We start from the raw sequence: 14517 nt of genomic DNA on the forward strand, positions 1-14517 counted from the left end.
TATAAACTGAAAAGAATGGAAAAAAGAATGCCAAACAGTTTTCAAGTGCTCTGGCCAGCACTGATCCTTATTATAAGAATTCTATAATTAATTACTTATTGGTTTTATTACAAGAATTCTATAATTAATTACTTATTGGTTTTATTACAACAAGAATGTTACGCTGCTATATTTTTCAAGGACACTTCAGGCAGTTCTAACACTTTCTCTTTTCTCCACAACCTGAACTGCTGCTGACTTCTTAACTTCCATATTTCTACCTCATTAACATTTCCTATCCAAAACTTTCCCAGATGCAAAATGAAAACCAAGCTGGAAATGATTCAGCATTATCTATACTATAAATTAGCTTTATAATAGGCTGAAACATAAAAAAAGCAGCTTCAGCTTCAGAGCTTCAAAATCTCCTGTGAGCCGTGTTGTTTAAAATCAAACTCCACATATGATTTTGTAGCTTTGAACCATTTCTAGTTATGATGATAATACTGAAAAAGATATTTTGTGCATATAATTTATTTTAGCCTATTAATTATGAAAATTAAACTATTATATATTTACCAATGTGGTATGAAAATAGAGATTCTCTGCTTACTTTTTATTGCCTTGTTTTGAAATAGCATGCTCAGTTTCCAAACATCCAGAGTATTTATCAAGTATTCCATGAAACTGCAAATTATCATTATGGAATTTATAAAAGGTTAATACTTTTTCTGTTTATTATGCAGAATACTACAGTTTCGTCTCTATAAAAAAAAATTCAAGGAGACTTTGAGGCCTTATGATGTGAAGGATGTGATAGAGCAATACTCAGCAGGGCATCTTGATATGCTTTCCAGAATAAAGTATCTTCAGGCAAGGTAAGAATCCTCTGGTAAATGGGGAAAATGTATAGCTGTGCTGGCAAAAGTATAGTTGGCCTATTTGTGTACAAGGCCACCCAGAAGCTGTGTCTGTACATAGCATAGCTGATCGAGAAGAAAGCCTTTTCCCCAAAGACTAAAGGCAAGCATGCAGCTAGCAGGGGTAACCGCAGCAGAGGAAACCACAGGCTCCTATTTGGAACAAGGAAATCAGAGTGAAAAATCCTGTGAATTTTCTTGACCGTTGCCTTATTTGATTAGGGTCAAGTTTCTCCCCTTCTCCCCTTTTTACAGACGATAAATAATATCGATACAATAATATAAAAGCAAAGTTGCTCTACATGAGCTTTTCTTTGGCCTGGATTCTCTGCTGAGCTGTACCTGATGAAACATCTCATACCAGTGCACAAATACATTAGCACAGAATGTTTTACATCCCCTTCACTCAGGTGTAAACTAACCTATATGAAAAAGAAAGTGGAATTTCAGGCCATTGTGACTGTTCAGGTGCAATCTGCCCCCACAGTTGTTTCCTTGCAGATGTGGTTCACCGCCATGTGCTTTTGAGGCATGTCCACAAAAACGTGTGCTGCTTGCATCCTGAGCAATAGGCACAGGTCAAAGCTTGAGCTAGTAAGCTTGTCTGGGTTTGGGTGCCTGTGTGTGCATACGCGTGTAGCTGTATTAGTTCAGTCTCAGCACAGACTGCCCATGTTCCCTGAGCCCCTCCAGTCACTCTGAACAGCGAAACGCCACGCAGACATACTCTTGATTTCTCTCAAGAATGGGCTGAGCAAGTGCAACACTTGTGGCACATTTGGACCTTATCCAGACTTACCTTGGCTTTGTAAGGCTGCTCTGGTCCTTCCATTGAACTCCATAATTTCTTACTCCAAAGTGCTTTTCCATATACTCAGCTATCTCATTTTCAAGTATGTAGTATGGCTGGTTCCTACCTCGGTATTAGTGCTCTAGAAAAGCTGCTTGCTTTAATTATTTACCGTAAAACACCATTGTTACTCTATAAAATGAGCTCTGCATCGCATGAGTTTCAGTTTTAATGCCGCAATATCTTTTTGAACTCAGGAAGATCAGGAGGGCCCATGGTGTTAGAAACCTGCACCTGTCTGTGTGGGGTCTACATGCCTTATACTGGATATCCTTCCTTTACCTTAGACTGAGGTGTGTGATTTTGGACAGCAGAGCACCTCTCATACTTGCTTGAGTCCTAGCAGCAGTAAAGGTGCCTGACAATCATGAGACCACTCACTCAGTGGTTATGGCAGAGCTTTGGAGGATGAAGAAACATCCCAGGTGAGTCAGGGCAAGGATCACAGCATAGCCTCAGCCCTGCAATGTTCAGCTCAGCAATGCCATGCCCTGGTATAAAGAATCACCAGGAGCAGAAGAACCACAAAATCCCATAGCCATTTGGCCCATATACAAAGACCTTTTTAGAAGCCTTTGAAGAAAACACATAATCCTGGCAAGCCATATGAGATTCCTCTTACAGTTAACAGAGACGTAGTCAACATAATTAATAGCCTTTATGGGACAGTTAATCCCTGCTTAAACCAGATGCCTTCATTTGATCAGTTGACTCTCCCTTACTCTCCTCCTACAGTCAGACAAAAACAGGGAGGTGAGGCCTACTCATTGTGTCTATGAATAATGAGATGCTGTTGGAGACATTGACTACTTAGCCCAGCAATGCTTGTGTGCCTAGCAAACGTCTAGCTAGCTTTGTGAGGTTTGCCTTGAGCTTTTTTTAACTTTCATTTCCAAAACTCCGTGGGGCACCATGAAGCCATGCAATGTACCTGCATGGATTACCTGGTAATACAGGTCACTGGTCTGTGGGCTGGTGCTGACTGATAACCTGGTAAGTTTTCTGTGCGTGCTGAATGAACAGAGGTTTGCTTGCACCTGAGCAGTCAGATGTGCCAAATGAAAGAATAGATTGATAAGAGTAAAAGAGTAATTAAATGTGCTGGAGCCACCCAAACAATCCTTTCGGTTATCTTCCAAATAAAAAGTCAAGCCAGATTCCTTGTGAATCTTCATTTATGGTTATATTTTTCAAGCCAAAAGAATAATTAGTAAAGACCAAAAATAATTACTGGTAATCAGGCACAATAGCAGCTAGAAAGTAGCTGGTTTATGAAGATTATCAGGAATTGCCACCTTTCACCAAATTCTGATTTTCACTATCCAGTGCAAAGCCTGATGGGTGTCTCCTGACATTTCTAGGAGCAGCTGTTATTGGGAGTTTTTTTGACAATCACACTACTTAATTCCTTTGAAAGAAATGAAGTCATGTGTTTCAAACGTCAAAGTTTGGAAACAGTGTGCTAGGTAATTATTTAACTACCATGAAATTACCAGGTAATTACAATTCAATGTATTGATTGTGGACCCAGAATAGAACAAACACGTCATGACCCTCAATATATTTCCAAATCAAAATGTGCTTCTTTTTTGAATCTTTGCTACTGTTTGCTGCAGAGATGCATAGTATTTGCTGTCATGTGTTAGCATTTGGAGATGGACTTAAGCAGTTGCACTTTTTTTTTTTCAGAGTAGATATGATTTTTACACCTGGACCTCCATCTACTCCCAAGCATAAGAAATCCCAAAAGGGAGGAGCTTTTTCTTACCCTTCACAACAGTCTCCCAGGTGAATTTTTTATGCCTACTATTTTGCACAGAGCAAAACAGAAATAAAATGTTCATTCGTACCAATAAGCATGACCTTCATTCATCCAGCCAGTACACTTTTCTAGTAATGATGCTGAGAGGATATGTTGCTACAAGATCTAGATGTGTAAATGTTGAGCCAGAAAGACACGAGCTTCCCTAAGAACAATGTATGATGGAAATCTAAAGTTAATGGCTTCTTAATTGTCTAGCTCATCTTCTCCAGTGTTTGGAAATCTGATTTTATATGAAATACATATATTTGATTACTGATGTGCTGCATTTATAACAATCGACTAGTAAACATACTTTAAAAAATCAATAAAAATCACCAATAATTTGAAGTTAAACCAGCTATTTTCCTGAAGTAGGAAAAAGTTTTGTTATAGCCCCCACCAAATGGCAAGCTCAGAGTTTTAATGATGCTTCCTTTAAACCAATGATTGGTGAGAATTACGGAAAATAAATTGCAATACCAGGTTTTTGGGTGTGAAAGTTACAGCATGTTATTGGATTGCTGCATTCCTGGTAGCAAGAATTCAATAATAAATGACATTTCTTCTGTTATTTACAACTATCAATCTGTCAATAAATACCCATGAAGAACCACACAAGACCATCAACAATCTGTCCCCAAAGCTGTTATGGTTGCTTAGAACAAAAGTAATCTTACAGAAGATAAATTAACTTGGCTCTATCTGCTTTATTCCACCCAGTGAAAAATCTAAAAAAACATGTAATTGTGAAGACAGAGACCTACATTTATGGAAGAGGCAAAGATCATTTGGGAAACAAAGCAGATTGCAAAATTTGAATGAGCCCATACCATCAGTAACCCAATGAGCAAAATCTGACATGTTTTAGTTATAATTTTCACTTTAGTAGGATATATTCACAGCTATATTTTGAATTTTGTCAGAAAGAGAACTGGACCTGTTAAAACAAAAGTTTTAGGGTATATTTGTTCTAAGTCATGTTAAAGAACAAGTCCTTAGAAAATGTTTTTCTAGACTTCGACATAGGTTATAGAAAGACATAGATTCCTTTGAGGTTGGTTTGGAACATCTTGATAAAGATTTAACTTGATAATGACCATTCGAGATCCCATGAAGTTATAGGTCAAAGTTCTTCAGTTAATCAGAGATCATCTTCTTACCTCCAGAAGTTAGTCCATCTGATGCAGTAGGGAAATTACATAGGCAGTAGGAGATTACATAAAAGAAAATTTATCCTGTGATCTACTCTAAATCTCTAGGCCAGACCATCTCTTTTCATCATTTCCAGTCTCAGTCACTTACTATTCGGCTGAAATTGAGAAAAAACCCCAAAGACTTCAGCCTTGAAATTCAGGTTCAGTCTTCAATTACACTAATTATAAAGAATTAGATTTTAAAACACATGGCCATCTATAAAACCACTATCTAGACTATCTCAACATTTTTCACAAACCTTAAATTATTCTGCTTTCATTTTGACCTTTTTGTTTGCTTTTGATTTTTCTTAATCTTTATCTTAATTTTGAACCAAAATAATTTAAAATTAAAAATACAAAATACAATTTTTTAAAAAATGCATCACATAGAATAGACTTTTGCTCCTGTTTGTATGCTAAATAACTAAATTCAGTCTTTTCTTAAATGGGGCTCCAAGGAGCTATGTGACTATAGCACCAAGCTGGTAATCCTGTTTTCTGATATGAATTACGTAGTGTGATGCAAAGAAAAATTGAACACTAATGCGGTTATTAATTCTTTATAGAAATGATCCATATGTAGCCAAAGCATCTACAGCAGATACTGAAGACCAAAGTATGATGGGCAAATTTGTTAAAGTTGAACGACAGGTATGTAATTTCATGACAATGATGGAGGCTGAGGTGCTTGTATAGAAATGATAAAGCTGACATAAATTCTGAATGAGTCTTTGGCTGATCCAGGCAGATTTATATTATTAGTGATCAAGACTCACTCAGATCTTGTACTAATATTCACAAAACTATGTTGTTAGATTTTCATGGTAGAATTTAATTAACTGGGAGGTGTGCATTTTGAAGCTTATTGAATGAATATCGTTGTATATGGCAGCAAGACCCTAACTGTGGTGTTTAGATGGGACCTTTTCATTCCCTTAAGCTCCATACTCATCAGGTTTGATGTTTTGTTGTGAGCATCACCTTCTTTTGCGGAGTCTGGCACTCAAAATGATTGCCTCCACAGGTATTTTTGGGGCCTCTTTGTGCATTCTAACCTATTGCTTAACAAGTAAAGACCTTCTGATTTTTAAAAACATAGCTAAGTAAGATGGAGGCAAGTGACATTGATTCACATTGATTCCTTTCATGGAATGAAAATGTTCAGGCACAAAGTACTATCAAAAGAGAAAGGGAATTAGTCCTGATATTCAACCTTGATGTTGTGGCGTAGTGGAATGAAGGTGGGCTAATTAGCATTGATAATATACAACTGTGGGTTGGCTTCAGGGGCGGTGGGTTGGCTGATGTAGATCAGGTGCAGGTGTGGCTGGTTAAGTGAAGGGGTTGAGCAATGAAGGGAGAGCAGCCGAGGGAGAAGAGAGAGAGGAAGACACGAGAGAGACAAAACACATGCCCTGGATGAGTTGAGATAAGGAGAAGGTAGCAGAGGGACTGGCATGAAGAGTATGCTGGTATGAGGTGGTAAAAGACCTTGTTGCGGCTTGATAGTTTGGAGAGTGCTGTGACATTGTGGGACCATTAAGAGTTAGAGAATAGGTCTGTGTGCAAAGGTAATTCCATCTGTTGCATTTTTGGTAACAGCTGGTTGCCATGTGGTACCAAGACTTTGGTCATAATGTTGTAGACTGCTGTTGGATGCTGGACTGCCAAATACCTAGCAACGCTAAGATTTTTTTTTGGCACATTTCACAGGGACAGGTTTTCTTAATTGAGGCAGTTAAAGGATAAACTGGCATCCACTGCAGTCCACCTTCCAAGGGAAAGTCATGATTGTCCTATAACTACCTTCATGACCAATAAAGATGGCAGCACACCATTGCTGGGGGCAGTGCATGTATGGACACATTGACTCTTTTGTTGAAAAACTGACTTGAGACAATATCATAACATTGGTATTTTTCAGGTTAATGACATGGGGAAGAAACTGGATTTTCTTGTTGATATGCATATGCATCATATGGAACAGCTGCAAATACAAGTTGCTGAGATAAGTCCATTGAAAGAAACTGCTTCTCCTGCAAAGGAGAGGAGAGAAGAAAACAAATATTCTGAATTAAAAACAATAATATATAAATACACTGAGCAGTGTGCTCATGAAACTCCTTACAACTTCCAGCAGGTTCCAGTCAACAAAGTCAGTCCTTATGGTTTCTCAGCACATGGTCATCCGACTCATCCACAACCTTTATCAATAGGTGGGCAAAACTCTGGCAAAGTGCAAGCCACACCTTCCTCAACCTCACATGCAGAAAGGCCAACAGTTTTGCCTATATTTACATTAATGGACTCCCAGGTTAGCTACCACTCTCAAGGAGACCTACAAAGCCCTTACTCAGATAAGGTGTCTCCAAGGCAGAGAAGGAGCTTCACAAGAGACAGTGATACGCCATTGTCCCTTCTCTCCGTCAACCATGAGGAACTTGAGCGCTCCCCAAGTGGCTTCAGTATCTCCCAAGACAGAGACGACTTCCCCTTTGGCCCCAATGGGGGATCAGCATGGATGAGAGAGAAACGCTACCTAGCAGAGGGGGAAACGGACACAGATACTGACCCTTTCACACCAAGTGGCTCCATGCCTTTGTCTTCTACAGGAGATGGGATTTCAGATTCAATATGGACCCCTTCAAATAAGCCAGTTTAAAAGTGCGTGTGGGGGCAGTCACTGGTTGACTTCTCCATGTAATGTAAGCATACTTTGTATATCTCACTTACTCTACACCCAAAGCTTACTAGTTCAAAACACCGATGGCTGCATAAGATGCATGTGATATTAGTGGTAGTCATTCTGCACCATTTCATACAATTTACTAATGCAGTTTTTTTCATGCTACCAAAACTAAGGAGCTTAGTTTTGAGCATGGTTTGCATGACTTTGCCCTATATAAATGGTACAGCTGATTTCTTCTATGATACATATCTATCTGATACTCTTCAATACAACAATGGTGAACTTATAACAGGCAAGATATGGTGGTCCTTGCTCCATTTTGTAAACAGAGCAGCAAAGTAAAAATATTCTCAGGAGCAATATCCCTTTGTGGAAACAATGTCTGAATCAATTTTCCAATATAAGTAAATCAATCTCTAACTGACCTAGCCAAGAACATCTAACATTCAAAGCAGGGAAAAAGCTGAGTCAAAGTAAATGACCTTACTGAAACGTTTTTTTGAGCTAAATGTTTCTCATGTGATCTCTTGTACAACTACCTGTGAAATACAATGTCGAAATGAAATTAAGGGTAGTACTTAAAATCTAAGCCACCTCCTGGTCATGTTATTTATTTATTTATCGTAAAGTGTAAATATAAATCCCTCAAACTACTTTGAAAATCTTCACTAGTGTTTATTAAATTGCTCAAAGCATGACTACAATGCTATTTTGTAGAAAGCCTTTTGCTAAACCCATTTGCTACTTCTGGGGCCAAATTTTTTTTTCTGTTCCAAAACTAAGTTTGTTCGCTGGAGGAAACTCCAGGTTTATATACTCTATTTCTATTGATTAAGTAAGCTGCATAATGTAACTGTGCCTCAGTTTCCCAATCTGTTAATTGGGAGTTATACTTCCATACATATACACAGGTTGTAAGGCTCAATTCACTAGTATTTGCCAAGCGCTTTGAGGTCCTCAGATGTGCCGAGTATTGCTATCCTGTTCCCTGGGAGTTCCACAATGTGGGATGCTGCCAGGTTCTGTTTCTCTCTGTTTACTGTTCCTCTTGGAAATGGACTGCTCCAAATCCATGAATGTGTGCCATATTTAGGATCAATGTATGAATAAATAAATACCATTTTTTTCACCTGTCCCTGAGCAACAGAGAGATAAGTATGCTCCCCAGGCCTCAGCCAAATATTTTTTCATAGGAACTGGAAATTGTGTTGAGGGAGACCAGAAAAACAATCCAGCCCACTGGGAACAGGGCAGAAATGAATCAAAGATCTCTCCACTACAGTGGGAATGTAGTATTTATACAGCTGATGAAACTAGCCTGTCCAGATATCCTATGCAGGATTCAGCTGGTGTCAGTCCAGATGTCCATGAAATAGCATCCATTTGATGTCAAGTTCGATGGCTATGCACTCTTTACAACTGGCAGAAAACTATTCAGTATTGTCAGTGAGCACAGGGTACAAGAACCAAGGCACACATCATAAAGCTGATGAGATTCATCTCATCTTTAACTCAATTACCTACAATGAAAAATTTCTGCCAACTTCCAGGGGAGCAGAGGGTGACTTGCTTAGATGCCAGATGATCAGAAACACCCACAGTGAGTGGGAAGGCTCTCACCTTACCCCACTGATCCAAGGTACAGCCTGTCTGCTGTGGCTCATGTGCACCTCCTGTTGAGACTGACCCCTGTCACTCCACACAATGGCTTTACCACCATGGCTACAGCACTGACCAACAAAGACACAAGGATCTGGCCCATGTAAGATGTTAGAAAGTGGGCGTTCTATGGTGACTGCTTGTATTATACTGCAGCTGCACAACTGAGCATCCTTGGCACATCCAATCAGAGCACAAGAAAGACATACGCTTTACTGGGCTTCCCAGTATTTATTGGGCATTGCATAGTCCTGGACAGAGTGTGCTTTAGTGGAAGATACCTTGTTGGGTTTTGCCCAGCGTAGTAAATTTCAAGTTTGGTTCCTCAGTATCGCGGACATCTTGTAACAGTCATTCCATCCAGGGAGCTTCTATTCTCTTCCAGATGTAGGCTTTCATCTTCACTGTTTATTGTCTATTTAAAGAGACATCTGAAGGATTAGGATCTTCTTGCTTTGTCTGCTTCTTCAGCTAAATCATGGTACATCCTTCTGGGACAGATCTTCAGGGAGAATAGATTGCTGTGGTTACATGAGTAAATGATGCAGACCAGTTACAGCCTTTGAAGAGTGGGCTGAGTCCATGGGGCTGTTCTGAGGCCATTAACTATGATGGCATGAAGCATAATTTTGGTAATTACTTAATTGACAAAATGGCCATTGACCTGAAAGATAATCTCTGTTTTGTTTCATGGGTAGACCTGAAAAGAATAAAACCAGCTGATGAAAGTGTAATTCATTATAATCTGGCACACTGAGAAGAATTCTTTGGCCATCAGTGATTCTTGGAAATACCAGTACCTGCTGCAGGCTTTCTAATATAGTAATACATGTCTGTGGCAACTTGTAAGATTTAACCCTCACATGGCAACAGAATGAAGAAGAATGAAAACTGCTTTTAACATTGCTAGACGACTTCTGAAATTGTTGTAAGTATATACTAGACAAACCTGCTTCACTTTTCTGATATGTCAAGTGCCTGGCATCCCTACTGATTTCATTCAAGTTTGCCCCTTCCTAAAATGTTTTCTAGATCTGAGCAACCAAAATCAAGGCAACCAAAACCCAAGTGCAATCTGAAAAATTTGTTTGTGAATCTCTTTGACGGTGGCTATGCCACACAGTTCCCTGCCCAGTTCCCACTCATATTTTTCACTTCATGTTTCTAATCTCTCCCATGCCAGGTCATATAAAGGGAATCTTTTCTCAGTATCAAACCTGGCTGAAAATCAATAAATTACCTCATTATAAAGGTATGTTCATTCCAAGAGAAAATCCAAGCAAGGGCAGAGACTTGAATGAGCCTTCACCTGCACACAGAGTGCAGCCCCAGAGAAAGTGGGATTTGGGCTGCTCTGCACTGTGTACACTTAGCAGCTGAACTGCCTTCAAATTAGCATTTTCTGTGGTCTGTAAGCACCAATGAACTATATGCAGCTTGAAAACACTATGTCTGGTATTTGTAGCCAAATCCTGAAATATTTAATGATGTGCTAACTGGCCAGATAGGGTCTGCCTCTTCTTAAAAGGCATTGGTAGTAAGCTCAGCAAGACCCTCTGCAGTGGACATCTCTGGGTCCTCTGGAAGAGACCCAAGAAGAGGGTCAAGGAAGGTCTGATTAGCTTATTTTAAAGTTTATTTTTTCAAACACACTTCTTTGCATTGAGACCAATCACTGCTTCATTTAGAAGGGTGATGTGCTTCGCAGCCCTCTGCCTCCTACATCATCTGGATTAAAAACAGAGTGTGCATCTGTTCTGCTGTGTGTGCTGACAACAGATACATGTCAATATGTCACCAGCCAGGTGAGATCTGGAGACCATTCCTGATCTGGGATGTGCACACAAATTTCATCACACTCCATTTCAGGTGCAGTCCAGGGAGTGCATCAACCTTGGAACTGCAGTTTATGTGCCTGCCACAGATGCTGGACAAAACAAAATAAAGTCTCTGTGATTATAGGCCCTGGCAACATTTAAAAGGTCAGGACCTGTTTTGCAGAATAGGTTCACCACATACAAGGAATCATTATTCACAATTTCATTTGAGAGAGGCATCTGTGATACTGGTACTCCTCATACTAGGAGTGGATTTGATTTATCCCTTCTTCTATTTCTGTGTGACATCTAAGTTTAACAGCTATAAATTTTGTTTGGGTCCAATCTTCCTAGGGTCTAGACTGACACTGACACTTCGTTTACATATGATTAATGTTAAAGACAATTAACCACTGGAATGGACTCTTCGCTGACTCTTAACTCCTGCAAGGACCAAGGATTTGTTTTAGGCCTTGAGATGTTTTTCATGATCAGAACATGCGGGGCTTTCCTCTGCTCTCCTTGAAGTCAGTAAGAAACATTCTCAAGCTGACACACTGGGAGCAGGACTGGGTCCTAATCTGCCTTTATTTATGAATCCCCTTGTGAAAGACAGCATTGATGTTTTTCTTAGCTACGTTTTTATGTGGACTTTTCAGTCCCTGATGGATGACACACATCTGGAAGGTTTTGAAAAGGTAAATCTGTGTGTACATTGTATGCCTCTCTGCAGCGTTATTATCAATCCAGCTTCCTCACTTTAGATTCAAACTGAGAATATTTCATTTTTTAGATTCAAACTGAGAATATTTCATTTTTAGATTCAAACTGAGAATATTTCATTAAGGCAGATGTAAATGTTTAGTTAATATATGCAGGTCTAGAAAATGTGGTTTATGCTCCATTTAAGGAGTTGATCCTTTCAAAAAAAAATCTGGTCAGGTAATGGCAGTTGTCCTTTCCTTGGCTTTTCTCTGCACTGAATTAATCCATCTGGCTCCTATGGAAATAAAATTTAGCACCTGTAGAGATTGATTGAAAAATCCCTAAACTAACTTTGGCTACGTTTGCTCTGTTTTTATCTGTAACTTTGCTGCATTGTTACGGTTCAGAGTGGAAATAATTTTAAATTTTTATTCTTCAGATTGTGGCCCGGCAGTGCCACAGACTAATTCCCACCTGAACCCGTGCATAGTGGGGCTCCTGACTTGCGGCCTTCAGGCAAGCACCGTGGTCCAATCAGTTTGCAAGTTCACAACCTAAAGCAATCAGAAAATGCAGATTTAGGAGAAAATTCAGCCCTGCTGGGAACCCAGTTGATGCAGGGGTGTCACATCTGCTTATATAAGAACTGGATTTGTCCTGCTTAGTGCAGAGCATGTGAGAAAGAGCTGGATCTTCATTCCTTGCACCCCACAGCCCCCACCACTAAGCTTTACGTCCCTAAGAGCTGCAAGCCTGAATTTTCTACAGCACCTCATGAATTTGGTGTGATACGGCTTTTTCATGAGCCTAGCTGAATGTGGGCATTCACTTTTGAAGACCATTTTCAGGGGTGCAGAGGGAAAAGGGGCCATTTTCAAGTGTTTTCAGCTGGGCACTGTGGGAATGAAGATCCTGGGTATCACTATTGCTTCTGATTATTTAGGCTGTAAGATTTGATCCTTCCCAATTCAGCTCTTAGTAGCTTCCCTCTGAAGTTAAGTGAAGCAAAATACTGAAAGTGGGATCCTATTTCCATCCTCAAGGATACGCTGAGACTGAAGGTTACATAGCCAACTGCATTTTGTTTTCTAGTTATGGCATCTTATTATTACTAGTATTTGTGCCTTGCTCACTGAAATTTTCTCCATGCTACAAAGATGCTTTTCAGATTCTGGCTGACAAGGGAACACAACTTTTATACAAGTGGCCTTTAGTGCTCTTTATAATATTATTTATTGTAATTTTTAAACTGTATGTGTAATTTATATTCTGGCACTGTCCAATATTTGAACAACTTTAATATGTTTATTTCAATATATTATGCAAACTACTTCTTAACTGATTTTTTATGTTCTGTCTTTAAAAACTGCACCACTTATTAATAAATAGAAATTTCAACTATGATGTGGAGGAATGTATTTTCATTTCAATTGTGATAAGCTTCACACATATTCAAAGGAATGCCCAGGAATTGTGGAATTGGAATGCCAAGTTCTATCATTTTTTTCCAAAGATCAACAGTATTTTTTTAAACTAATGTACTGAAGTGTGGAATTCTGAATCTCATGGGTTCTGTTTTCCACACAGCTCTAAGACCATGCACAACACTAACATCTTCTTTATCCCCTACAGTTTTTCCGAGGCAAACACAAAGGTACTTCATATGTATTCACAACCTTTTATAGCCCATACTACCACACATTACCATTATAGATTTAGCAGTGTATCTCCCAGTTGGAATGCATAGCAATTGCGCAGCACAATTGGCAAAAAGGAAACATTGGCAAAGACCCTTTTGACTTCATCTGTGCAGAAGTGAACTCGTAGCTACAAGTAGGCTTTACCTGGCTTCCACAGCTAGTTCTGTGATAATGTAACACGGAGCAGATCCCGTTATTTGTGACATCTTTTGATTTAGTGGCCATGTAACTTACATGGCTTTGATCATATGTGTGTGGGAAACTGAAAACTAGGGAAAGACACGTTCATATTAGAGACATTAATGTGCTAAAACATTATGATGAAGTAGCACACAAAATATGTAAAGAACATAGTAATGGCACAAGGCTGCTCCGAATATCCTCTGCAGGGAATTTAATAGCTGGCAAGCGGGTTAGGTTGGGATTCCAGTTGCCTGAATTCTGTCCCTGGTTCTGTTGCTGCATTTCTGTGTGGTCTTGACCTCACACCTTCAGCTGTCTCTCCATCTTCCTGATGTGTAAAACCATCAGAAGGCACTGGCCTCCCAGCAGCACTGTGGGACAGTATGAACTATTTAAAATGTCTTGCCCTCCTACACAAACAGGAGAGTGTTACTGAGAAAAAGTAATAGCAAACATCTTTTCTACAAAGAGTTCTGCTTGTAGTTTTGGCTGAGGATAGCATTTTAATAGTATTAAAAATAATAATAGCAATAGTAATAATAGTAGTAGTAATGATAATAATAATATTAATGACAATAATAATATTTATACGTGTGTGTGTGTGTGTGTGTGTATATATAAGGTATGTAGTTGTTTTTTTCTCCTAGCTGCTGGTTTGAAAGTTGCCATGTTTCCTTGGAAAAGGCATGGAGTGTGCATGCACATGTGCACAACTAAATTGCTTGGCTTGGAGCATTGCAGGAGGATCGGGGTGTGTGGAAGGAGAGGGGCATTCTAACAGCCTGTCTGGCTGTGTGGGTTTGATTTCCCACAGTGACAAAAGTCACATAACAGTTCAATATCTAGTCGAAGACACTAGTTTCTGTTCTTGTTAGAGCCCTTTTGCAATGAGTGGAGGAAAATCAGCACTTTTCAGAGCATGGTCCAGTCAGTCCTATATCAGATGACCCAGACTACTTCTCTCAGATGATGCCTGTCTCTAACTGACATCTTTCCTAACGATACAGTTGAAGAT

At 39.4% G+C, this 14517-nt stretch overlaps 1 protein-coding gene across 1 annotated transcript in view; it reads left to right on the forward strand.

Moving 5' to 3' along the window:
• Window positions 1-12935, forward strand: part of KCNQ3 (potassium voltage-gated channel subfamily Q member 3) — a 203463-nt gene extending 190528 nt beyond the window's left edge. Inside the window, exons 12-15 of the mRNA XM_055706383.1 lie at window positions 726-857; window positions 3439-3537; window positions 5316-5400; window positions 6674-12935. Of these exons, the coding sequence (XP_055562358.1) occupies window positions 726-857; window positions 3439-3537; window positions 5316-5400; window positions 6674-7411 (1054 nt within the window). The 3' untranslated portion in view covers window positions 7412-12935. The remainder of the gene's footprint in view (window positions 1-725; window positions 858-3438; window positions 3538-5315; window positions 5401-6673) is intronic.
• The last annotated feature ends 1582 nt before the right edge of the window (window positions 12936-14517 follow it).

Source organism: Falco cherrug, chromosome 3 (assembly GCF_023634085.1).
Source record: "Falco cherrug isolate bFalChe1 chromosome 3, bFalChe1.pri, whole genome shotgun sequence".
NCBI lineage: Eukaryota > Metazoa > Chordata > Aves > Falconiformes > Falconidae > Falco > Falco cherrug.